The 25790-nt window shown below is 54.4% G+C and overlaps 2 protein-coding genes across 3 annotated transcripts in view; one reads left to right on the top strand and one right to left on the bottom strand.

Moving 5' to 3' along the window:
• Positions 1 to 12878, top strand: part of PLXND1 (plexin D1) — a 56211-nt gene extending 43333 nt beyond the window's left edge. The window contains exons 21-36 of one of the 2 annotated variants that reach the window (XM_013054806.2): positions 1772 to 1879; positions 1979 to 2091; positions 2989 to 3051; positions 3565 to 3695; positions 4062 to 4260; positions 5237 to 5383; positions 5572 to 5728; positions 6529 to 6632; positions 6716 to 6779; positions 7568 to 7602; positions 7891 to 7995; positions 8495 to 8658; positions 9806 to 9953; positions 11062 to 11202; positions 11366 to 11440; positions 11680 to 12878. In XM_013054806.2, the coding sequence (XP_012910260.2) occupies positions 1772 to 1879; positions 1979 to 2091; positions 2989 to 3051; positions 3565 to 3695; positions 4062 to 4260; positions 5237 to 5383; positions 5572 to 5728; positions 6529 to 6632; positions 6716 to 6779; positions 7568 to 7602; positions 7891 to 7995; positions 8495 to 8658; positions 9806 to 9953; positions 11062 to 11202; positions 11366 to 11440; positions 11680 to 11796 (1871 nt within the window). In that variant the 3' untranslated portion in view covers positions 11797 to 12878. Of the gene's footprint in view, positions 1 to 1771; positions 1880 to 1978; positions 2092 to 2946; positions 3052 to 3564; positions 3696 to 4061; positions 4261 to 5236; positions 5384 to 5571; positions 5729 to 6528; positions 6633 to 6715; positions 6780 to 7567; positions 7603 to 7890; positions 7996 to 8494; positions 8659 to 9805; positions 9954 to 11061; positions 11203 to 11365; positions 11441 to 11679 lie in introns of both variants that reach the window. The other variant, XM_045063341.1, reaches the window with a different exon arrangement.
• Positions 12879 to 17088: 4210 nt separating this feature from the next.
• LOC101685726 (histone H1.8) lies at positions 17089 to 25617 on the bottom strand. The gene is made up of 5 exons (XM_004738694.3): positions 25509 to 25617; positions 20745 to 21004; positions 18679 to 19042; positions 17801 to 17862; positions 17089 to 17444 (listed from the first exon to the last, which is right to left on the bottom strand). The coding sequence occupies exons 1-5, from the start codon at positions 25615 to 25617 to the stop codon at positions 17196 to 17198; spliced, it is 1044 nt and encodes a 347-aa protein (XP_004738751.1). The 3' UTR covers positions 17089 to 17195.
• Between the last annotated feature and the right edge of the window lie 173 nt (positions 25618 to 25790).

Raw genomic sequence — 25790 nt, 5'->3', positions numbered from 1 at the left:
TGTGTCCTTAGATCTGAAGTGAGTCTCTTGTAAGCAGCCTATAGATGGGTCTGGTTGTTGTTGTTGTTGTTTTTTAAAGATTTTATTTATTTATTTGACAGAGAGAGATCACAGTAGACAGGCAGGCAGAGAGAGAGAGAGGGAAGCAGGCTCCCTGCTGAGCAGAGAGCCCGATGCGGGACTCGATCCCAGGACCCTGAGATCACGACCTGAGCCGAAGGCAGCAGCTTAACCCACTGAGCCACCCAGGTGCCTGATGTTGTTGTTATTTTTAATCCACTCATCCACCCTATGTCTTTTGGAGAATTCAGTCCATTTATATTTAAAATAATTATTGATAGCTGTACTATCATTTCATTAGTTGTTTTTCGGCTCTTTTTGTAGTTTTTCTCTGTTCCTTTCTCTTCTCTTTCTCTCTTCCCTTGTGGTTTGATAGTTTTCTTTAGTGGTGTGTTTAGATTTCTTTCCTCTTTTCTCTTTCTTTTCTTTTGTGTATTTTATGTTCTTTCTTTGTGGTTACCGTGAGGTTCATATATAATATCTTAGGTATATAACAGTCTTTTTTAAGTTGATAGTAAATTAATTTTGAACAGAACTTTATGTTTTTACTCCCCCCCCGTTTTATATATATATATATTTAAGACTTATTTTATTTATTTCAGAGAGCAAGACCAGGAGAGGCAGAGAGAGAGGGAGAGAGAGGCTCTCAGGCCAACTCTGCAATGAGCATGGAGCCTGATGCAGGGCTTGATCTCACAACACTGAGATCATGACCTGAGTCAAAACCAAGAGTTGGGTTAAACCAAGATGCTTAAACCAAGACCCAGTCACATCTCTCCACTGTTTTATATTTTTGATGACCACATTTTACTTGTGTATTTTATGTATCTCTTAACTAATTATCATATTTTAATGAATTTTCCTACCTTTGCCTTACCTTAACACTTGCTTTATAAGTGTTTGACCCACCATCTTTATTTCATAAGGTTTACCACTATTTTAAAGCACACACTATTTTATAAGGTTTAAAACACACTATTTTATAAGGTTTACCACTGTTTTAAAACACAAACTAGGGGCGCCTGGGTGGCTCAGTGTGTTAAAGCCTCTGCCTTCGGCTCAGGTCCTGATCTCAGGGTCATGGGATCGAGCCCTACATCGGGCTCTCTGCTCAGTGGGGAGCCTGCTTCTCCCTCTCTCTCTCTCTCTCTGCCTGCCTCTCTGCCTACTTGTGATCTCTCTCTCTCTGTGTGTCAAATAAATAAAAAAAATATTTTTTAAAAACCCCACAAACTATTTTTTTATAATGAATTTAAAATATTTATTTATTTATTTATTTATTTGTCAGAAGTCACAAGTAGGCAGAGCAGCAGGCAGAGAGAGGGGGGAAGCAGGCTCCCTGCTGAGCAGAGAGCCTAATGTGGGGCTTGATCCCAGGACCCCGAGATCATGACCTGAGCCGAAGGCAGGGCTTAACCCACTGAGCCACCCAGGCACCCCTTAAACACAAACTATTTGTGAGAAAGGGACATCAGCAGTATTTTCCTGGGTACTCCCAAACCCTTTACCATATAAGAGTTTCCAGCCCACCAGGGAGGAGAGGACTGTGGGCTGAGGGCACCCATCCACCTTCCCACACCCTGCCCAGAGCAGGTGGAGAGGAAGCCAGCAGGACCTCTCCCTCTAGGCCTGGGTCCTGTGCACGGCCATGTGCCCACCAATGTTTTCTAAAGGGCTTTCCAGGCCTGACCTGCCTCTCTACCGCCCTTAGCCCTGTTCGTCTTCTGCACCAAGAGCCGCCGTGCGGAGCGCTACTGGCAGAAGACTCTGCTGCAGATGGAGGAGATGGAATCTCAGATCCGAGAGGAAATCCGGAAAGGTACTGGGTGGGGACTGTGCAGGGCTGTGGACCTTGGCTTTGCCATCTGGGGAATGGGATTGAGATCCACTTACAGCTCCCCGGGGGCCAATCCACCAGGCTTTGCGGAGCTGCAGACGGACATGACTGATCTGACCAAGGAGCTGAACCGCAGCCAGGGCATCCCCTTCCTGGAGTATAAGCACTTTGTGACCCGCACCTTCTTCCCTAAGGTCAGCCCGCACCCTTGCCAGCCACCTCAGGGGCTCCCTGATCTCATTCTGAGCCATGCCAACCTAGAGGAAGACGTGGCTCCCCATGGGCCCCTTGAGCAGTGCGTAACCTGCATGCACGCTCACGGCAGCCTTGGCCACCTGCCCTCACCTGCCAAGGGAGGTGGCCCAGTTTCTCCCTTCACTTTTCTTCTCTACTTGTTTGATGTTTGATTGTCCATATGGAAGCCGGCTACTAACCCCACTGTGCTCCTGGGGTGTAAGGCCTGCTTCTCCCTTCACTGAGGGGATGAGCAGAGGTGGTCCACGCTGTCCTGGGCCCCTGGTGCCCCACCAGCCTCTCTCAGTGCTGGGTCCCTTTCAGGGGTTTTGGTCTCTGCATTTCCTTCTCCTGCCCACTGGACTTGGCCACAAGCTTCCCACCCCTCTTTGTGTTTCAGGGGCTACTGCCCTGTCCTCACCTTCCCTGGCTGGCCAGAACATGTATGCTGGTGGCAGTGGTCTGCCTCTTGCCCTGTGCACACTGCTCTCCACGCAGCAGCCCGAACGAGGCCACACCCATGGTCCTCGCTGGCCTCTCTGCTCTTTCCCCCACTCTCTGCTCAGCTTCTCTTGCTTCATCTTAAGCCTTGTGCCTTCTTGCATTGCACACCTTGCATCTAAAGGGAAGGCTCTACTCCTTCCTTTTCCCCCACAAAGCCCATTGGGCCACCCCTCCCTGTGTCTCTGGATCCCTAAAGCCCCTGGGCATGGCCTGCTGCCTCTCTTCCTTTGCTTTTGTTGAGCGGCCCTTGCCTGCCAGCCCGGGGAGACCACAGCCCTGCTGAGATGCTGGGGGGTGGTCTACCCCTACAGTGCTCCTCCCTCTATGAAGAACGTTATGTACTGCCCTCCCAGACCCTCAACTCCCAGGGCAGCTCCCCGGTGCAGGAGACCCACCCACTGCTGGGAGAGTGGAAGGTGAGTACCCCATGCATGTGTGTGCACACACACAGGGATGCCTCAGAGCCACCCCACCCCCCCAGGCCTCACTTTCCTGTTCATCTGATCCACTGATCCTAAGTGTGGGGAGTTGGGAGGAATCAGTCATTGCAAGACAGTGAGTCCATCCCAGGAGGCAGTCATGGAATAACCCCATTCAGGCTAGTTAGAGGTTCTGACTTCAAGCCAAGGAGGCAAGGGGAGAGGATTAGGCCTTTCTGGACATCCCACTCCACCTGCTGCCTAGGAAATGGAAAGCAAGAGGGTCCTAGGCACAGGGATACCTCCCTTGACATTCTCTGAGCCCCGCTTTCCAACTCAACTGAGCTATTATTCCCAATCATGGGGGGTTAAGAGATATCTGTCATGAAAAGGTGGTAAACTTACCATCCCAGGAGGCATGCACAGAGCCATTCAGGGCATTGTAGGTGCTGCCCTCAATGCCAGGCAGAGGCACCACACCCCTGCGGACAGCACCAATTGCTCCCGCAGATCCCGGAGAGCTGCCGGCCCAACATGGAAGAGGGGATCAGCCTGTTCTCCTCGTTGCTCAACAACAAGCACTTCCTCATTGTCTTCGTGCACGCGCTGGAGCAGCAGAAGGACTTCGCAGTGCGTGACAGGTCAGGCTGTGAGGCTCTGGGAGAGGGGCAAGTGCCCGCAGGAGGCCACACAGCCTGTCGGGGCTCGGCCTAGCTGGACCCATGCCGGGGGTGGTTTGCAAACTACCTTGCCTGCTGGGCAGAGGGTGTCCACCTGGCTCTGGGCCCCCACGTGCCTCCCTCTCCTGGGCCTGGGTGTCTAAGGCGGGGGCCCACAGGCACAGCGGTGGCTGTGGACATTAGAGAAAGTGGCTCTTTCTGCAGATGGGTTTGAGCTGCACTGCCCACCCAGGCGGACGTGGGGCCACCAGGTCCGTGGGGCCACGCCAGAGCCCCCACATCAGCCACGCCTTGGACCCTGGGGCTGATGTGCCTGTCCACCCGCAGGTGCAGCCTGGCCTCGCTGCTGACCATCGCACTCCACGGCAAGCTCGAGTACTACACGGGCATCATGAAGGAGCTGCTGGTGGACCTCATCGATGCCTCAGCTGCCAAGAACCCGAAGCTCATGCTGCGGCGCACGGAGTCCGTGGTCGAGAAGATGCTCACCAACTGGATGTCCATCTGCATGTACAGCTGCCTACGGGTGAGGCGGGGCCGGCCCACCCCCGCCCCCAGGACCAGCGCCACTGGGTAGCCCCGCTCCGCTGGGAGGGGTCCTCACGCCCTTTGCACAGATGTGGAAGGGGCTCAGGGAGCAGGCCCAGAGCATGCTCAGGCGGCTTTGTTCCAGATTGTTTTCTCAGTCGTCAACCCCCACCCCTGCCCCACTGCCTTGTCTTCCTTTGGGCCCCCGCTCGGTGTTCAGACCATAACTCAGGCCCAGTCCTAACCCTTAAGACTCCTCCAGGCTTAGAAGAGATGGAGGCGGAAATAGCAAATACAGAGCAATCAAGGCCACACAGTGGCCCTCAAGCTCTGAGGCCTTGGACCCCACTGGAGGGTTCACAGTGGCTTCCTGGAAGAGGCGGCCCTAAACTCTGGTCTGAAGGCTTTGTAGGAGGGCAGGAGTATGAGGCCCAGCCTGGCCCAAGACACTGTCCCGTCAACAGCCTGGGATTGGAGACCAGATCCTGTGTTCTGCTTCCACCTAAACTTACCCTGGGTGGTTTAGCAGAGTCAAAACTTGCTAAAGTTTGACTTGGGAGCCAGCTGATCCGGGGCCCAAGGCTAGCTCTGCTACTTCCTCACTGGGTGACCTTGGGCAGGTTGATGGTCCTCTCTGAGCCTCAGCAGTGAGGATGCTATCCCATACCGGCAAGAGTTGCTGAGATGACCAGATGAATGTACCTGCACACAGCCTGTCGTTTTCCGCCTTGGGAGTCCACAGAGACATTGGGGGTCAGGGACAGGAGGCAGGGGGAGGTGGGGAGAATGACACTAGGATCCCAGAGGGGGTGTTACCTCGGCAGCCATGGAGGTGTTGGTGGGGGTGGGGGACAGTGAAAGTGTTCCACATGGGGGCCACGTCATGGCCAGAGGCTGGAGGGCTGGACCATGGAGGGTGGGGCTGGGCTTGGCAGGCTGGGCCCCGGCCCCTGACAGCCCTGTGCCCACCCCAGGAAACTGTTGGGGAGCCATTCTTCCTGCTCCTGTGTGCCATCAAGCAGCAGATCAACAAGGGCTCCATTGATGCCATCACAGGCAAGGCCCGCTACACACTCAATGAGGAGTGGCTGCTGCGGGAGAACATTGAGGCCAAGCCCCGGGTGAGTTGTGCGGCTGGGCAGCCAGGTGGGAGCCCCCTCCCAGGCTGGCAGGTATTGGAGGGGTCTACATGCCTAGAGCAGCCTGACTCTAATCCCGACTCTGCCGCCCTGGGCAGGTGGTTGCCCTGCCTGGGGCCAAGGGTAGGGATGGGAAGGGCTTGCTGACTGTTTCCTCCTCTCTTGCGCAGAACCTGAACGTGTCCTTCCAGGGCTGCGGCATGGACTCGCTGAGTGTGCGGGCCATGGACACGGACACGCTGACACAGGTGAAAGAGAAGATTCTGGAAGCCTTCTGCAAGAATGTGCCCTACTCTCAGTGGCCACGTGCGGAGGACGTTGACCTCGGTGGGCAGGAGTGGGGTGACGGGCCTCAGCACTGGGCTACTCCAGCGGGAACTTTTTCCTGCTTTGGCTGCATATTCCTTTCACTCAGGAAATGTACGCTGATTGTGGCCCTGGGGACATGGAGATGATCAGACAAGGTGCCCATTGCCAGGGAGCTCCTGCTCTGGCAGAGAGATGGGTACTGCAGAGTGAGCAAGTTGCAGACAACAGTAAGAAGTATTCACGAAAGATGTGCTCAAGGAGTGGAAATTAGAGTGGGTTTTGAAGGATGAATAAGAGTTCTGGTTAGGCCAAAAAGCTGCCCTTTGTTCTGTGATCATAAGCCCTGTTCCAAGCACCAGGTTTTGATGATAAATGGGCACAGTGACTAACTGTTCAGAGCAGGGGGTTCCCTGGGTCTGGCATGCAGGGGCCGGGGTAGGCTATGAGAGGAGGTTGGGCAGGCACTCAGTCACCCGGAGCCTGGAAGGGCAGAGTCAGTACCTAAGAACAGTGAGAGTCATGGAAAGTATATGATCCCCTTCGCACATGGTACTTTTTCTTATTTCATCAGCAACAGTATATTAACAACCTCAAGGGTGAGGACGTTGCCAGACCTCCTGCTCTGTGCCCACCACAACCCTCTCCTCTGGATCTTTTTCCTCTTCTGCATTTTACAGATGGAAAAATAGAGGCTCAGAGAGAGGCAGGCTTGCCCTAGGTTCCACAGAGAGAGTGAGAGGCCTCTCCCTGGGTGGGCCAGGCTGGTGCTGCCCCCTCCAGCCTGTCCCTGTCCCTGACACCCCGTTCCCTGTCCCCAGAGTGGTTTGCCTCGAGCACACAGAGCTATATCCTCCGGGACCTGGATGACACCTCAGTGGTAGAAGATGGCCGCAAGAAGCTCAACACGCTGGCGCACTATAAGGTGGGGTCCCCAGCCCCACCCATCCTCCACTTGCACCCTCCCTAACCTCTGACCTCTGACCTCAGCCTCTCCCCTCCTGTCAGATCCCTGAAGGTGCCTCCCTGGCCATGAGCCTCACAGACAAGAAGGACAACACACTGGGCCGAGGTAGCACTGGTGGACACGGGGAGGGGGTCAGGCCAGGCTTTGGCCCCTTCTGAGCAGCCCTAGTAGGGAAACCGAGGCTTCGAGAGGTAGGGCTGGGCCAGGCTCTGGTCTCCTTGTTTGGGGACAAGAACTGGGCCAGGCCCCTCTGCCTCAGTACTGTTTGGGTAAGGTCTGCCGCCAGGCCTCCTCAGGCTGGGATCCTGTGGGTAGCCAGAGAGAGGCCCGAAGAAGGCGGGATGTGGTTTCAAGAGGTCTGAGCTGCTGCCAGGCTGGAGGGGGAGGCTGGCATGCCCATCAGGGCTTTGGGCTATATCCCTGCCTTCATCCCAACCTCCATGCACACCCTCAGGCTCCCAGGCCTAGCTGCCCAGCTGCAAGGCATGGGGTCCAAGGCTCCTTTGGTCTCAGGGTCTTCTGCTAAGGTCAGGAGCATGATCTGGGGTCTCTCCCTGCCGTTAACAAGGTCTGGGTTGGCAGGAGCTCTGGGTTGGGCAGTGGAGAGGGTGAGGGCAGCCATCCTGTCCCCTCTGGGGTCTCCCGCATGCCCATCTGTTTCTCCTTTCTCCTGGTGGTCATCTCTCTCTCATGGCCTTTTTCTCTCAGTCTCGTTCTGTGTGTGGATCTCTCTTGCCTATTTCTCTTTACTGCTCTGTTTCTCTTTCTCTCACTTTCTCTAGGTATTGCTTTGGATCTCTCTGCCTCTCTCCAGTTTTCCGTCTCCATTTCTGTCTTTCTCTCTCTCCCCCCTTCCTCTCTCTTGTTTATTTATTGTGTTTTCCCTCTCACAGTGAAAGACTTGGACACAGAGAAGTATTTCCATCTGGTAAGTGCCCGGCCTCCGGCCCTGGGGGTGCCCGCCCTCACTGGGTGTGGACTTGGCTTCCTGCCACCCTGGGGCTCTGGGCAGAGTAGTCCCAGGCCCTGGGAAAGGCCAGGGATTGGAGAGCAGGGATGGGTTCCAGAATCCCCCGCATCCCTTTTGCACCACAAAGCATCTGTGGAACCAGATGGAACCCCGTACCTGTGGGTCTTGGGATAGGACCTCCCACAGGACGGCCAAGGATGGTGCCGGGCACCAGCCACTAGACTGACCACTGTCCCGGCCTCCTAGGTGTTGCCCACGGACGAGCTGGCGGAACCCAAGAAGTCCCACCGGCAGAGCCACCGCAAGAAGGTGCTCCCAGAGATCTACCTGACTCGCCTCCTGTCCACCAAGGTGGGCCTGGCCTCTTCTCCCCCTCCCCCGTGTGCCTGTGCCTGGGGGTGGAGGGAGAGTTGGGAGAGCAGTAGGCAGAGGGCGAAGGAGGAACAGGCTCCTCACTGAGCAAGGAGCTCAACTTGGGGCTTGATCCCAGGACTCTGGGATCATGACCTGAGCCAAAGACTGACGCTTAACCAAATGAGCCACCCAGGCGCCCCCAAACAACTTCTGTATTAGCCAGCATGACAGGGCAGCAGAGGCCCAGAGGGGTTAGTCAGCACCCTGGCCCTACCAGCTCCCCCCCTCTGCCTCAGTATCTGGGTCAGTCCTTAGAATACCCCTGAGAAGAGGAGTTTGCTAACCCATTTCACAGACAAGAAAATGAAGGACCAGAGAGTTTAGGCACCAACCTGATGGTGCACGGCTTTCCCACTCACCAGCCTAAGCACAGAGTTGCCCACTCACTCTCCCCAAGTGGCCCTGGGCTGATGGCAGCCCCCTCACTCCTCTGCAGGGCACGCTGCAGAAGTTTCTGGATGACCTGTTCAAGGCCATCCTGAGCATCCGAGAAGACAAGCCCCCACTGGCTGTCAAGTACTTCTTCGACTTCCTAGAAGAGCAGGCGGAGAAGAGGGGAATCTCTGATCCCGACACTCTGCACATCTGGAAGACCAACAGGTTGGTGGGCCACGGATGTGTGGGCCGTGGGCGGGCAGGAAGGGATGTGTGGCTCTGTTGTTTCCTTGTGGATGGCGCTCAGGGCAGGGGTTCAGAGCCTGGTCTCTCAGCCTGCCTGACTGGATTCAGTCCCTGTTTTGCTACTTCCTAGCTGTGTGACCTTGGGTAAGTCACTTCACCACTCTGTGCTTTACTCTTCTCACCTATAAAACCGGAGGGATAAAAAATAATCCACCTTAATTGTAAGAATTAACCAGAAGCATGGTAGTTTTGGCCTCAGCATCCTCTCTGTCCTCCACTCTCCTTAGGTGGTTACCATCAGCTTCCTTCTACAAATGAGAACACGAGGCTCACAGAGAAGTGCCTGCCCAATGTCAGGGGCAGAACCAGGCTCCAACTCACATGCTCTGACTCCCCTACCCTGTTCGTAGCCTTCCTCTAAGGCTTGTCTTTCTTAGCTTTCTGGGTTGCAGAACCCCACAACTTGTTGAGAACTGAAGCCTGAACTTTAGGAGAAGTGACACAGCCTAGAAGTTTCTGCGCGGTTGCAGGGGCTTCTCTGAGCTCTTGGTGGGGAGGGTGTCCATGCACGCCAGATTGCTGAGTCACTGGGTGGCCCTGGGGGTGGGGGTTTTGCCAATCTTCTCTGGCGTCCGGAGGCCAAGGCCAAAAATCCAGACCCCACCCTTCCCCAGCCCTTTCTGGCTGCTCCGTGGCCCCAGCTAATATGGACTTCCTGCTGCCGTGCAAGGGCTGGAAGGAGGAGCCGTGTGCTGCCAGGCAGGGCGGGGGTGGGAGGGTTCTTCTAATGAGAACCAGGACCGGGTTTGAGGCTTCCTTGTGAGAACAGAAGGCGCTGTGGGAGCTGGGGGGCAGGCGTGCAGGTAGCCTGGCCTGCTGCAGGCCGCAACCTCGGCTCAGGGCCTCTCCACCACCCCAGCCAGAAGGGATGGTCTTCAGCGCCCTTTGCGAATGAGCAAACTGAGGCTCCATCTTGGGTTGAAGCTTCTCTGGCCTGCAGGGGAAAGCAAGCCTGTCCTTGGCGCCTGGCTGCCTCCCTCCTGTGACCCCCCCCCCCCAGCAACCACTTCTTCGCTGCCCCATGCTCTGGGTGGGCTCATGGTGCCTCCATCACCCCCTCCCACAGCCTTCCTCTCCGGTTCTGGGTGAACATCCTGAAAAACCCCCAGTTTGTCTTCGACATCGACAAGACGGACCACATTGATGCCTGCCTGTCCGTCATTGCTCAGGCTTTCATTGATGCCTGCTCCATCTCTGACCTGCAGCTGGGCAAGGTCTGCGGCTCCGGGGCTGACTGCCCACGGGCTGGGCGGGGAGACAGGGCCACAGTGGGGCACGGGGTCTCGGATCTTTTGGGGGGGGGGACCCAAGGAGCTCAGGCATGCTTCCAGCTGGGGCGTCTAGTCTCCCAGAACCTGGCCCTTGTCAGAAACCTGCACCCACCTCAGCTGTGCTCACCACCACCTCTCACCATCTGGGCCCTAGAGCCAGACCCTGGGACACCCTTATCCATGTGGGAAACCAGCGTGGGCAGGTGCGACATCTTGAGAGCCAGCCAGTCTCCAGCAGCTGTCCTGCTGGTCAGGAGCCCTGCAAGTGGTCACTGAGTAACAGTGGGGGTGGAGGGGGCAGGTGACCAAGACCTCTGAGCTGCACACAGGAGGGATAGCCCCAAGACCTCTGTGGGGAGAGGATCCGGCTGGCTTTTGAGTGGGGAGAGGATGGAGAACAGTCTTCTAGGCAGAGGGACCTACCTGGCCAAGGGCAGGGAGATATGAAAGCCTGGATGCTGGGAACATTGAGGAGATGGTCTGATGAGACCCAGCGCTGCAGGATGGTGGGTACATGACCCTGCCTCTCCACCAGCCCCGGACTTTCCAAGGCTGAGAGAGGGAGAGAAATAGAATGCCCTCACTTCTCACATACAGTCTCCGCAGACAGGATGCCTATGACAAAGCCTTGCAAGTATACTTGGCACGTTTGGCTTTCGGGCATTGGAAACCTACAGTGGGAAATATTCCACTGAGCCAGCAATCAGGCTTCCAGCAACCTTAGCCACCAAGACCCACAGCCCTAAGCAAGGATCCAAATGAAACAGCTTGTGTGCAACACAGAGCTGGCCTACAGCCTGTGCACTTTCCCCCCAAAAGAAGCAGGTCCCCCTGCTTCAGGTCATTCCCAACAGTGTCCTAGAAAATAGGGCAGGAGTTCCGTGCCAAAGGGCAGCCTGGGGAGGGGTGGGGAGGAAGAGCCCTGGCCTGGACTGAAGCCGGCTGTGATGGGGCTATTGGTGTGGCCATGGGGACCTGGGTTGGGCCAGAAGCAGACAGGTCTGTCTGGTCTCCATTGGCCACCTCATCCCTGCCCCTCCTCTCTGCCCAGGATTCGCCCACCAACAAGCTCCTGTACGCCAAGGAGATCCCTGAGTACCGGAAGATCGTGCAGCGCTACTACAAGCAGATCCATGACATGACTCCGCTCAGCGAGCAGGAGATGAACGCACACCTGGCCGAGGAGTCGCGGGTGCGGCTGGCGCTGGATGGGCTTGTGGGTGTGGGGTTGGGGGTCGCAGACTTCCAGGGAGAGGCTGGAAGAAGCTGGGGGTTTGTGTATCACCCCCCAGGCTGGGCTGGTCTCCAGGGGTCAGCTCACCACCCCTTCCCCACTCCCCCCTCCTTCCTCCTAGAAATACCAGAACGAGTTCAACACCAACGTGGCCATGGCTGAGATTTACAAATACGCCAAGAGGTATCGCCCGCAGGTGGGTCCCTGACAGGAGGCATGTACTCTGGGGCCCACGGTGACCCCCACGAAGCCCTGCCCACCTCCCCTCTGCTCAGGGAAGCCCCAGAAGAGGCTCCTGCTCAGGGACTCACCTGCCGGTGGCCAACTATTGCAATCAGGCAGTGTTGTCCCCCCATCTTCTGTGGCAGGGGCTGTAGGGGCCTCTGGGGCCAGGGCCATGGGCTGGGACCCAGCTGTTCCTTGCTTCCCTCTCAGATCATGACGGCCCTGGAGGCAAACCCCACGGCCCGGAGGACCCAGCTGCAGCACAAGTTTGAGCAGGTGGTGGCTCTGATGGAGGACAACATCTACGAGTGCTACAGCGAGGCCTGAGCCTGGGGACGCGCACGACCGTGACCGCACTTTGTGCCCCGTGCCTCGGACTCTGGCTGGGGAAGGACTGAGCAGGGTCGGCTTCGGGGAGGCTGGGGGGGTGGGTGGGCAGGAAGGGGCTTCTCTGCGCCAGGCAGAGGAGTCCCCAGCCCCGAGCCCCTTGGGCACTTCTGTCCCCTCCCACCAGCCCCCAGACCTGATCTCTGGGTTGGGGACCTGAAAGGCACAGCCCACCCCTGGTAAGGCTCCCACCCGCCCCCAAGCACAGCCTGGATGGAGCCCCCACCCCCCCAGCTCTGCCACCACCACCGCTGCTGTGAGCCCCACCACCCAGGGCCCAGGGCCCTCCACCGGAGATGAGCCCCTGGCCCCCAGGCCCCAGCCAGAAACACTACCTCATCCCATGTGGCGGAGAGGAGGCCTCCTTGAGCCAGCCCTCGAGTGGTTTCTGCTTCAACCATCAAAATGTTCCCTCTATCTTTGATCACCCAGAGAGGATCCTGGCAACGCATGGTTCCCGGCGGCGTCAGATGTCGGTCGCTGGAGTGGCTGCCCATGGGCAGGCTCCGTGGGCTCTTCCCCCACCAGCTGGGTGGGCAGAGCACGAGGGGACAGGTGCTGAGCGCTGCTGGGCTGCAGGGAGGGAGAGGGGCTTATGTTGTACCAAGGCTGTAGCTGGGCTACTTGATCTTGCTGGAAGTGTTTCTAAAGATAGCACCACTTTTTTTTTTTTTAAAGCTTTTATATATTAAAAAACTTATCACGCGCCAACTGTGAATAGCTGCCGCTTGTGCAGAGGACCTGGGGAGGGGTCCCCAGGGGCTCTCACCACAACACTGGAAAGGACTGTTCCAGAGAACAGGCAGACCTGGCAGAGAACCCCCCCCCCAACACCCAAGGCCATGAAAAAAAAATATCACCCATTCTGTTCCTGTGAGAAGCCACCCTCCGTGGCTGGGCCGGCTCCCCCTGCAGCACACCCAGCCAGTGCTGGGACTGGCTCCAAGCCTGTGGGGGTTGGGCTGGAGGGGGTGGCTGGGACGCTCTGGAACCTTCTTTATAATAAAAGCCTGATGGGAAAACCTGCTGTGGGCTCAAGCCTTTATCCTGAGATGGCCAAGGAGGGAAATGTGTGCTCGTAGTAAAAAGGAGAAGGGCGGCGGCGGGTAGAGCCCTGCCTTAGCCATGTTCCTGCATGAGAAGGAGCATGTACCAGACCGAGCCCTGGGGAGCCAGTGGCAGGGCTCAATGGGACAAAGTCAGCTTGGCCGGGCCTGGCCCATAGCTGACCTTCCTGGGCTTGGAGGGCTCTCATGGGCCCTCCAGGAAGATGTCATGGCAGCCACGTGCCACTTACCCCTGGGCAGGCCCTGCTCCTCTTACCTTTATAATAGGCCAGTGAGGAACGGAACATGATACCCATTTTACAGATGTTGAATTGGATCCTCAGCACAGTGGAAGAATCCTCAAAGGCCAAGGAGTAACAAAGTGGGAACCTAAATCAGGTTGCATGTCCATTTTGTGCTTCCTCCAGGCAGGTGCCACCATGGCCCCCATATGCATGGGGAGGTCAAGGGGACAGCCCTAGAAAGAAAACTGATATTTACATATGCCCCCTAAATATTTCCTCAATTTTGAAAACCCCATTTTTTTTTCATGTGAGGAAATGTGAGTTTCCCCAAGGTCAGTGTAATCCTAGACTCTTCCCAGAGGGGCAGTCCTTTCCTCAGGAGAGTCCACCTTTGGGTCAGCGTGACCACAGAACCCCCAGCCCACCCAACAGGCTCTGGGCCTGAGCTGGGGGTGAGGCTCATCACTGTTCCCCAAGAAAAGGTCATTAGAGAACTAGCTCCAACTTAGAAACAACTCAAGTTAATCATTTTTCCGTCATAATGGGGGAGAAAGCAAAGCACCCATTTATCGTTCTTGACAGAAAAATTCATACTATTTCGAACAAAATCCCACAAATAACAGTTCTAGAATTAATGAGAACAGAGAAGTAAGAAAAGAAAAACAAACAATTTTTAGCTTCATAAAGAGCCTTTTCCTGTAGGGGCTTCTGGGTGGAGACAGATTCTTTATCTTTTCAAATTTTCTATTCTGAGCACTGATTCCTTTTCATTAAGCAGCAGATTTTCTAATTTAAATTATTGACACATTTCATAGGGATTTTTTTTTTTTTTAGTGTGATTTTAGAATGAATACATGTTTCCTGCCGAAATGTCAGGATATCCAAGCTCTCCTAACCCACCCACAGTTCACGTCCCAGAGAACACTGGCCCGGATCGTGTGCCCACCTGGGCCGTGGGCTGTGTAAATCTGGGACCAGGGTGTACGCACCGTTCCGTAACCTGCCTTTTCCCCATGCAACCATATGTCATGACATCTTCCCGTGGCATTAAATATTCTGCAGCCTGTTGTCACGCCTGACGAACACACAGTTCCTTCTTGAAGTTTAGAAACACGTTGGCACGTGGAAGAAATCTCTCTAGTTTCTGGGGATCACTTCTCAACAGAAGGTGGGCAACTTCTGTGAGCCACCCATAGTTACCTGGGGACCTGAAGACTTGCCGTGCAGCAACAGGTGCCCCTTTGCTCTCTGAAGGTCATGGAAGGTCATGGACACTTCAGCATGATGTCCTCAAGCAGGGAGGACACTTGGCCGCGTTTCCTGGGTGCTGGATGCTGTCCCGCCTAGGCTGTCCCCCCCCCACCCCTAGCTCACGGAGGCGCAAGGCCCAGGGATGCCACCCAGGAGTCCGACCAGGTCCCTCCCTCAACCTCCTACCAAACTGTGAAAGGAGCAAGGGCACAAGCAGACCCTTTCCATGGGAAGCGCCAGCCAGGCCCCTGCTGTCTGCTCACAGTACGCTTGGGGCGCAGCTGGCAGCCTCCTTACTGATACCTCAGGGAAGCTGGTAGCACAGCTAGAAAAAGCCTCACATGGGATTCGAGGCAGTGAGGACAGGGCTGAGGGAGCAGGGGCAGGAAGGAACTGCCCAATGCTCCGTGCTGGCCTACATCGGTTTCCCTCTGTGCCCTGTCTGCCCCCTTTCCCCAGTCCTGTCCAGTCTCCTACCTTCCTCCGCGCACTTCCTCACCCCTTCCTTCTCTGCCCCTCCCTGCCTCAGCTGTCACCCCTCGACTGGGCTCCCTCTCAGCAGCCTCCTGCCTGGGCTGAGTCCTCACCCCAGGAAATGGTCACCGTGGGGTCACCAGGTTGTGTCCACCCCACACTGTGGACTCTTCTGTGACCCCTTTCTTCCACCCAATACTTCAACAGACCCCATCCACCCTGCTGAAACTTCTACTCAGAACGCACCACTTCTAAGCCCTCCTTCCGTGAACAGCTCCCCTCACGGGGACCATGGCGGGGCCTCCTTGCTGCCCGTGTCCCCTGCTGCACTCAGCTGTTCACAGGCCTCTAATGGTTCCTCCTCATGATTAAAATGAAACCCAGGGATCTTCCCCTGGCTGACGACACCCTTCCTGATCTAGCTTTAGCCTACAGTCTCTGTGTGGTGACCTACTGCTGCGTGACTAACCACCCCAGTCCTCAGGGCTTAAAACAACCATTTACATTTATGCCCCACCCCCGCACCTCCGCGGGGAGACACCCGTGGAAGCCTGACACCACAAACAGTACAAACCTGATATGTACTATGTCTTTTCCTAGACATACATACTCACGAAAAATTTCATTTATAAATTAGGCAGAGTAAGAGATCAGCAGGTAGTAATGAAATCGAGCAACTGTAATAAGGTACTAGAATCAGAATCACGGGACTGCGGGCTCTTTCTCGCAGAGTAACTTATGGTATGGTCCTCACCCTTCTTGTGACAGGAGAGGATACAAGGTCTGCACGAGGAGGTGCCACGAGGGGTAGGGCAGAGGGACTGTGACCTAGTGTTAGGCTATTCTCAACTCTTAGATGATCCATCAGGAGGGTCACCTGCTTCCAGAGCAGGGCTGCCCACAGATAACAGAAACCAAGCAAAATGAAACCACAGGTAAGGCGGCTCTACCATACGTTCCTCGTGCATTTGAAGTTGGGACAGGGTTCAGAGAGGAAGGAAAACATGTCCCTGTGTCATGCAGTGTCAGCCCAGGCAGCTCCACTGCATCTAGAAATTTCGATTCCAAGGTAGCACACTCCTCTGGCTCGCAGATTAGTCGGGGATGGCACCTGGAGCTAAAAATCGAGGTACCTCTGTTCCTTTCCACTGGCTGCTTGGACCTTCCCACAGCAAGGTGGAGGAGTTCCAAGAGCAAAAACAAAAATAAACAGGACACACAGGGAGCAGAAGCAGCCAGTCTCCTAAGGTCTAGGCCCAGAGACAGTCATAAAAATAATGTCCCTTCTGCGGTATTCTACTATTCAAGCAATCACAGAGCCCAGATGTAAGGGGCAGGGACACAGACTCCACCTCCCTCTGGGAAGAGGGTCACACGTGTTTTTAAAGCACCATGGATCTCATCTCCCACTACCATCCCTCTTCATTGGACTCGAGCCCCATGGAACTCCCTGAGGCTCTTTGCACCTGTCAAGCAGGTTTCTAACACAGGGCCTTTGCACTCTCTCCTCCTCCTGTTGATTAGAGCAGGGCCCTGCTCAGTAACCAGCTGTTGAATGGTCCTCTCCATAGCCAGAGGACTCTTCTTTCAGATTTGAGACAGAGAGAGCTAGAATAAGCAAGGGAAGCAGCAGAGGGACAAGCAGACTTCCTGCTGAGCAGGGAGCCCAACATGGGACTCGATCCCAGGATCCTGAGATCATGACCCGAGCCAAAGACAGGTGCCCAACTGACTGAGCCACCCAGGCACCCCCAGGGGGCTCTTTCTAAACACACACTAACCACATTAATCTTTCCCCTGCCCATAACCCTCCCAGCTCCGCCTCCCGCTATCTACCTTCCCCTCATCCACCCATCGCCCACCCTCCCCCCATCCTGAGTTCCTCTCAGAGCCACAAACCCCCTCCTTCCTTGATACTGGCCAGTCCCACTGCACATTCTGGGTTCTCTGCCTACAGTGCCCTTCCCCGCTCGGCTGTCTCCTGCTCATCCTTTAGGACCAAAATCCACCTCCTGGGAAGCAGTATCCAGATTTCAGGCTGGATTTAACACCCCTCCTGTCCCTCCACAGGCCCCTACATGGCTTGGACCCCCACAGCAGCCCTTTATGTCATACAGCCTGTCCCCCCCCCCCGCCAGGGAAGGTTCTCCTATGTGGACTCGAGCCGCAGGTGGCCAAAATCCTTAGACCTCAGCCTCCACCCACACCGATTTGTGACGGAAAAAAGTCTTTATTGATAAATAGGTTACAATGAAATAAATAGAGTGACAGTTTGGGGGGGGAATAAAAACTCGGGTAGGATTTCCGTGTCTCCACCCCAGCTCTAGCTTTCAGCCTCTGCCTTCCTACTGGCCAGTTTGGATGATGAGGCCTTGGTGGGCATGCCCGGCCTCCTCGGGCCCTTGGAGGCCTCTATCTTCCTGGCCAGGGGTTCAGGTACCGTCTTAGACCCACCACCCCTGGGACGAGCAGGGGCCTTGGCTTTGGACCCCTCCTTGGCCACATGGGCAATGACCTCTTTAGGGATGTGGTTTTCCTTCTTTATGGCTGAAGAAGCAACACCATTCTTGCCCTATGAAAGAAAGCAAACCATAAGTAAGAACAGAGTAGGGCAGGGTTGGACGCATAGCTTAGAGCCCACAAGAATAGGGTTGAAATCCCAGTGGGCTCCAAGCTGGGGAGAAATCTGGGTGGCTTTGGACAAGGGGCCCCAACCTCAGCCTAGGTCTTATGTGGGAAACAGGGGTGAGGATCCTCAGAGCACAGGAAGGCCAGATGGAAGTGAACAGAACTTTGTATCAAAGAAAATTACTCTCTTCTCCACAAATTCTCCCTCCCCTATACCCTCCCAGGGGCCGGGTGCAGGATGCCCAAGCTCTGGCCTGCTCAGCATGGAGATCCAGAGCATGGAAGTCATGCAGGACCTACCTTAGGGACCGTGGATTTTACACTCTGACTCCCAGCTTTTGTCTTCCTGGGGGCCTCACCACCTGTCAGAGGGTAGGTGAGAGCATGTGGGAAGGAGCCCTTTCAGGAGGAGCTGCTGAAGGTTCAGGAGCCCTAGTCCTTATTGGCTATGATCTGGGGCAAGGAAGTTGGTATCTTTTTTTTTTTTTTTTTTTTTTTCAGTAGGTCTCTGAGCCTGGGCGCCCAACAGCATCTCTCTCATGGGATGGTTGGGGAATTAACTGGACAGTGGGACACCATCCCCCACCCTGAGCAAGGCACCAGGCAGAGCACCCCACTTGCTCTGTATTCACCCGCACCAAAGATCCCTAACTGGTTTATTGGTCTCTAGTCTTAGGCTGCCTTCCATATGGCAGCTGTGATAGATTTTTAAAAATACTCTGTACCTTAGCTGTTCCCTGTCCAAAGTCCTTCCACATCTTTGTTGTCCTCCAGATCTGGTCCAGACTCCCAGTTGCCTTTCACAGGCTCCCCCTCCTACTTCCCACATTGCACACAGAACAATTTGCACTTCCTCAATACCTCTACCTTCTTCATGCCTCTGGGCCTTTGCACAGGCTGTTGTCCTCCCTAGGACACTTATTCTAAGAAACTTCCCCTGACTCCTCTCAGATGAGCCAGGCTCCTCTTCTCTCTGGGTTTCCCCTTCCCTAAACCTACCCACTGACCCCCAGCTACCATGAGTTCTCCCAACTCTCCAGGTCAAGCCAAGCACTCAGCCACATGTATTAAAGAACCCCTTCCCCAGAGCAGGCCTCTCCTTCCCTCCCACCTCATATCCAGCAGCTGCCACAAACCCTTGTCCCCAGGATCTCCTCCCAGCCCCCTCACACACCTACCTTGGCTCTTCCTTCTGCCTTTGACCTTTGACTTCTCACTGAGCCCAGTGGCACTTGGAGGAGCCCATGGGGCCTTGTCTGGCTGTTGAGAGGCCTTCCTGGCCTCACGCACTCTTGCCTCTTGGTCTTTGGTCTGGCCACCTTTCTTGGGAGCCTTCTCTTTGGCTGCACCTGGTTTGGGAGGAGCCATCCTTGCCTCTCGAGGCTTCTTCGGTCCCCTTTTCACCTCAGCTGGGTTGGAAGGGTCCTTCTTTGCCTCCCTTGGTTTCTTAGGCACCTTCTCCTTGGCCTCACTGGGTTTCCTGGGGGCGGTCTTGGTGGATGTCTTCCTGGGTGGGACTTTCCTTTTATGCTTGGGAACCAACTGGTGGAGGAGGGAATGGAGTGGAATTGAGAACATAAGTTCTCAGGGTCTCGCACCCCTACACACTACACGAGACTCAGAGAAGAAGGCCTTGTACCAAAAGAGGGAAGAAGGTGGTCAAGGGCATGAGCACGTCCCAGATGCCAGATGCCAAAGACACATTCTATCCCCGTACGGCTCTTTGAGGAGGGGTGCTGCCACTGATAGCTGGGGGGCCAAGTCTCCTAGACACATCCTAGGTTCTCTTACTTCCTGCATAGGTGGCTGGCAGGAGGGCATAGGCAAACCCCCTCCTGCCCCCGAAGTCTGGAAGGCTCAAAACCAGGCTCCTGGGAGTAAATTGCGCAGCATACATTGTGAGTCCAGACCCATCCTCGGATATGCTAATCTACAAATCTTCTTCGACCGCCCAGCCCATACACCTTCGCATGCACCATGGCTCTGACTCCCCCCACTCCTCCCCCTACCTAGGCCCTGCCCCTCACCTCATGCCTCATACCTCCATGCCTCCCTACCTAGAGCTGAGGGCAGATTGGGTGGACCTTCCAAGTCAGAGAGCTGAGAGCTCACAACTTCCTGTGGAACTCAGCCAAGTCTTCTGGTCTCTCACTGGCCTCAGTCTTCCCATCTTTACAATGGGGCCATCAGGGAGTAGGTGAGGGGCAGGGGTATGTGAGGGTCCCTGGCAAACAGGTAGCCTCATCCTTCTACAGCCTGCCTCTAGTGATGTTACTCCCTCTGCTCCCCAAATCTCATTATCATCATGACCAGAAACAACCTCCCCACCTAGCACACACACATTCCTAACTCCACAACACTCGGGGCTCCCTTCCTCGCCTCCCCTCCTCACAGCCCACTTTACGGTTGGGCTCTCAGGTCCTGCAGCCTAACCCAGCCACATGCACCCTCAGTGCCCATGTCTTGCTCTTCTTCACCCCCCCTGCCCTGTGCCCCTGGACTTGCCATAGCTTGTGTCCAAGCTCTGACCCTCGCCTGGGAGTTCTGTGAGGAACTTGCTGTCCTCAGCCACCTGGTTACCACAGGGACCGGAACATGGTAGTTTGAGAAAGTTCCACAGTGTTCTATGATTACATTAGAGCAACTGCCATGTGCTGGGGCCCAGTAATGACAAGACAGACCCCGTGTCCAGGTCCCCAAGACTTCCCTGGTGGCAGCTGACAATCACATGCTGGGGTTGGATTTTATGCCCAATCTGCCCTCAGCTCTAGGTATCCCTGGATGGTTCCCCTCCAGGACCCTTCTCTTTGAAAGAAGAGGATGAGGTGGCTTAGGGAGGTGCAAGCCCTGGTCTGGAGACCTGGGGTTTAGAGCCAGAGAGTGTGGGGTGCAAACCTGTGACCTTCTAGAGCCCATGGTTGGGTGTGCCTTGTCCATGATGGAGAATTCCAGGCAGGTGCTGTGCGCACTAAGGACACAGCTGAGATAGTCCCGGGTCATAGGACACACGGGACAGGGATGAAGGCAGATGCAGCTGGTGAATTGGAGCTCTCGACGGAGGCACAGCACCACCCTCCTAGAGGAGAGGGTATCTCCAAGAAGACAGGAGGAAGACAAGGAGAGAAGATGGGGAACAGCCAGCCCCCCAGGGGTGGGGACTGGGGAGGAGGAGCTGGGCTGAAGCTCAAAGTCTGGGGCCCAGACCCTCCCACCCTGCGGCTTCCCCCAGCCCCACTCGGCTCACTTTGAAGCTGCCAGTGGCGCCCCTGGCCTTGGAGTTGGTGGGCCTGATGAGCAAACCGCGGTGCATGCCCGTGGCCAGGGCCTGCTTCAGCAGGTGCTTGAACCGGAGGCTGTCCGCCATAGGGTACTTCTGCAGGATGTAAAGCTTGATGGCGGCCACAGAGGTGCCCCGGCGCTGCTCTCCCGCCTGCAGTGCCTCCAGGACCATGCGCAGCACAGGCGGGTGGCGGCGAGGCCCTCGGATGGCGCTGTGACTCGGGCCTGCGGGCAGACAGTGGCACGTCACCTGGTGCCCAGACCCCCACTTCGGCCCGACAGACCATGGACCTGCCTGGCAGAGCACCCACCAGGCATGCCACATGGCGGGGGGGGGGGGGGGTCGGGGTCTGTGGAGGGGATCAGATACACCCAAGGTGGGTAGCCCCACCTGCTGGCCTGTGAGCAGCCCAAGGTGGGGGGGGCAGGCTGCCTGTCTGGCCACTGGCTCCCAGTGACTGGCGCCAGGCTGGGCCCACACCGGGCACTCCTTAGAGCCTCACTGAAAGAACTAAATAGTCCTTTTAGAAAACCAAATACATCAGGTCAGTTGTCTAAGCCTAACTACCCGTTTACAGGAAATCCAGGGGCTCGGCGAGAGGGCCACAGGGAGGAAGTCAGCGAAATCCAGCCTGTGAGGACGCACAGCCCAGCTTCTTCTACAAATAAACAAGGAGGACAAGAAAAAGTGGGAAGGAGCCCTAGAGATAAAGACACTGCAGAGCCCGTCCAAGCAAATGCAACGTGGGATCCTTTGTTCAAACTCAGAACAGGACCTAAATGAGCCAACCGGGGGGGAGGGGAAGCAAACAGATAAATGTGAGATTGGAGAAGTTCAGGGACATTAGGGTGATGTTTTGGGGGGTTTGCTGATGGTAGCACAGTTACTTTGGAAGAGGCGTTCTTCTTTGAAAGGTAAATACCAAGGGAAACGGAAGCAAAAATAAACTATTAGGATCACATCAAACTAAAAAAAAAAAAATCTTTGGAGAGCGAAGGAAGTCATCACAAAATGAAAAGGCAACCTATTGGATGGGAGAAGATACTTGCAAATGATATATCCCATAAGAGGTTAATATCTAAAATATATAAAGAACTCCTACAACTCAGTAACCAAAAAACCAATCTGATTAAAAAGAGGGCAGAGGATTTGAATAGACATTTCTCCAATGTCATACAGATGGCCATCAGGCACAGGAAAAGATGTTCGATATCACTAATCATCAGGGGAGTGCAAATCACAGCCACAGCGAAGGCAGGAGCTCACACCTGTTGCAATGGCTAATAGTAAAAAGACATGAAATAAATAGGGGTGCCTGCTTGCCTCAGTTGGTTAAGCATCGGACTCTTGATATCAGTTCAAGTCTTGGTCTCAGGGTTGTGAGTTCAAGCCCTGTGTTGGTCTCCATGCTGGGCATGGAGCTACTTTAAAAAAAAAAAAAAAAGACAAGAATACCAAGTGTTGGCAAGGCTGTGGAGAAAAGGGAACCCTTATGTACTACTGGTGAGAATGTAAACTGATGCAACCACTCTGGAAAACAGTATGGAGGTTCCTCAAAACTGAAAAATAGAACTACCCCACCATCCAGCAATTCCATTTCTGCATATTTATCTGAAGAAAACAAAAGCACTAGTTCAAAAAGCTATATACATCCCTATGTTCATTGCAGCATTATTGACAATAGTCAAGATATGGAAACAACTCATGTCCACAAATAGATGAATGGATAAAGAAGACATAGTCTTGGATCCAGTGGAATATTACTCAGCCCTAATCTTGTCATTTGCAACAACATGGGGTAGACTTAGGAGGTATTATGCTAAGTGAAATAAGTCAGACAGTTTGATAGCACTAACAGGATAACTACACTTAATCATGGTAGGCATTTCATTATGCATACAAATAATGAATTTGTATGGTTATGTACTTAAAACTAATAGAATATTGTATATCAATTAAAAATAGCTTTAAAAAATTAAGGTGGGGCACCCAGGTGGCTCAGTCAGTTAAGTGTCTGACTTTTGATTTCAGCTCAGGTCATGATCTCAGAGTTGTGAGATCAAGCCCTGGGTCGAGCTCTGCACTGAGCATGGAAACTTCTTACGATTCTGTCCTCCCCTCTCGCTCTCCCTGCCACCCCCTACACATACACCTACCCCTCTCCCTCAAAAAAAAAAAAAAATTTTTTTTTAATTAAAAATAACAAAGATAAATGCTGGACTATTTGTAGGTGAAATGATAACCTGGCATTTGCTATGAAATGACACAGTAGGTGAAAAAAGAGTACCGAGGACCCGATAAGTGTTGAAGCTGGACGATGGGTGCGCCGGGAAGGGAGTAGGGGGGGCACACTATGCCACTCAGTCTATTTCTGCATGCGTTTGGAAGTTTCCATACATAAGAAGTTACAAAAGAATCCCACTCCTAGGTACGTAAACTCAAGAGAAATGAAAACCCATATTCAAATGAAGATTTGTACACGAATGTTCATAGCAGCATTATTTATAATGGCCCAAAGTAGAAACTCAAATGTCCATAAACTAATGAATTGGATAAACATAACATGATATTAGCCATAAAATGGAGTATCATCCAGCTGAAAGAAGGAATGAAGTTCTTCCTTGAAAACATGCTGGGTGCCATTTATATGAATGTCCAGAATGGGATAATCACAGACAGAAAGTAGATTAGTGGTTGCTGGGAGCAACCGAGGTGGGGAGGGGCAGTGACTTTAAGGGCTACACGTTTTATTTTAAGGGGATGAAAGTATTCTAAAATTGCCTGTGGAGATGGATACACAGCTGTGAATATACGAACCGCCACTGCACCCTTTAAATGGGTGAATTGAATGGTATGTGAATTCCTGAGATCTCAATTATCTGTTATTTATTTTTTTTTAAGTTGTAAAAGAAAATGGGATCAAGGGAAGAAAAGCTGCTGGTCACTATAAGGGGCATGAAAGTGTTTTAAATATGAAGCCCGATTTAAATGTGGTGATTAGAAATGTTGGCTTCTGATTAATTAATCAATTTGCAAAAATGAAAGACTTTTTAAAAGGAATTGATTGGCTAAAAAATATGTTTTTTTAAAACACATTTTGAAGTAGAAGGGGAAAAAAAGGCAAAAGAACTGTAGAGACCTAATCCAATTCAACTGTTGCTGCCTCCTGGTCAGGAAGAGCCCATTGTCTGGGGACTTTGGGCCAAAAGCTTGGGAATGGGTGGAATTGCTGGTAGCCACACCCAGGACCCTGGGAGTTTCACTCTCCTCTCTGGGCCTTAGTCTTCCCTTCTGTACAGTGGGGATGGGGTGTCTAAGAAAGTCTGCACCCTCCCGGCTGTGGTGTCCTTCGGCCTGGCATGCAGTGACAATTCTAACCCCTCCCCTGCCTCCTCTACACCAGGCCCTATCCCAGGGAGCCACCCCAAGTCTCTTTCTTCCCCACTCCCTGAAGCTGAATGCAGTTCTCATTCTGCATTATTCAACGCCTGCTATTTCCTGGGATGACCAGAAAAGAACTCCTAGCTCCCCAAACTTGTCCACCATCCTCTCTCTCCTAGGAATGGCACCCACCATACCTACCTGGACACCCAAGCAAGAACCTGGAGGACATCTGGACCTCTCTTCCCCACCCCTTCTTCTCTCTTCCCCACCCCTTCTTCATAGACTTCCCCCCTCTCCATCCCAAGGACCGCAGCCTTCTTCCCCCTGCACCTCTCCTCCCTGCCCTTCCCACTGCCCTCAGTGGAAAGGGCCCAAGGCCCTGGTGAAGTCTTGGAGGCTCAGCTGGCAGGTCCTGGCTGTCCCCTCCTCCTGACCCGCCCCCCTGCCCCTGGCCAGAGGAGGACCTGTGACTCCCCGGATGCTTGCCCCAACCCCCTCACCTCTGGGCCTTCGCCTGTGCTCTTCTCTTGCCTGGGTGGCCTTTGTCCCCCATGGTCCCTCAGGTAACCCTCACTCATCCTTCAAGGCCCATGCAGTACCATGATTTGGACACCTGCCCTGACTTCTCAAGGACTGGTGAGCAACACTGCCCCAGGCTCCAAAGCACCTGGAACCCACCCTCCAACCTTCTCTGAAGGAGACTTTACTCACCCCCATTTCTTCTGGGTAAGGCCACCTGAAAGGCGACCATCCTTCAGGGGTCACCACCTCCAGAAAGCCCTCCTCGACCTCCCAGTGTGGGTTAGCGACTCCTTGGGGCTCCTACAGCCCTCTGCATTCCTGGCGTCAGAGCACGTACCACATTATGAAATGGCATCCATTAATGAGGCAGTCTTCCCCATCAGACCAAGAGCTCCTGGTGGGAATGGACCTATCCATATCCAGAGAAACCCTGAGGCATTGTTTGTTGATTGCAAATTGGGACACAGCCCTAAATCCAAGGCCCAGCCTAGCATCAAACGCTTGCTCTTGGTTTCCCCCAACCCTTCCTCCGACTAGCTGCCCTCAGCTGCAGTGTGGCTGCCAGCCCTCCCCCAACAGGAAATGGGCTCCAGCTGCGGAGGAGGCTCGCTCTGCGCTCTTCCCCTGAGCTGGGCCAGCCTCAGTCCCCAGACCCTGGCTCCCTTCCCCAGCCCCTGCTAAGTCCAGGCATCAACTCTTCTGCCAAATGAGCACCTCAAGTCCACAGCCTCTAGGGTGGGAGCTGGTGCTGGGCTGGGAGAGGAGGCTGGGTGCCACGAGGAGGGTCCAGGACACCCAAGGAACTGGCTTGCGGGGACCTACCTGGCTCTTCAGACCCAGACAGCCCGGACGACTCCACTGTGGAGGGCAAGGGGGCTGAGGACACTGAGGATGTCGAGATGTCGCTGGAGGCAAAGCTCCCAGGAGCCATTGCATGGGTAGAGGGAGACACAGACGCTGATGGTCAGACCCCTCCCAAGGCGTGAAACTTCCAGGGCTGCTCGTTCCTCTTATATATCAACAGCCCAGCCCCACTATTCCAATTAGCCCCTGATTGGGCTGGGAGGCTGTGTGGGCTGCTGATTGGGGCAGGAGGGCTGGGAT

This window comes from Mustela putorius, unplaced genomic scaffold (assembly GCF_011764305.1).
Source record: "Mustela putorius furo isolate JIRA1106 unplaced genomic scaffold, ASM1176430v1.1 tig00003850_pilon_pilon_pilon, whole genome shotgun sequence".
NCBI lineage: Eukaryota > Metazoa > Chordata > Mammalia > Carnivora > Mustelidae > Mustela > Mustela putorius.
The sequence above is the reverse complement of the archived record's forward strand: the minus strand, read 5'-3'. Positions and strand labels throughout refer to the sequence as shown.

Bases quoted from the DNA above. Each gene is read 5' to 3' on its own strand.
- LOC101685726 (XM_004738694.3), bottom strand. From the start codon at position 25,617: ATGGCTCCTGGGAGCTTTGCCTCCAGCGACATCTCGACATCCTCAGTG. The intron at 21,005-25,508 runs GTAGGTCCCCGC...GTCTGCCCGCAG, and splicing joins GTCTGGGTCTGAAGAGCCAG to GCCCGAGTCACAGCGCCATC. The intron at 17,445-17,800 runs GTAGGTCCTGCA...TTTCTTTCATAG, and splicing joins TAAAATCCACGGTCCCTAAG to GGCAAGAATGGTGTTGCTTC.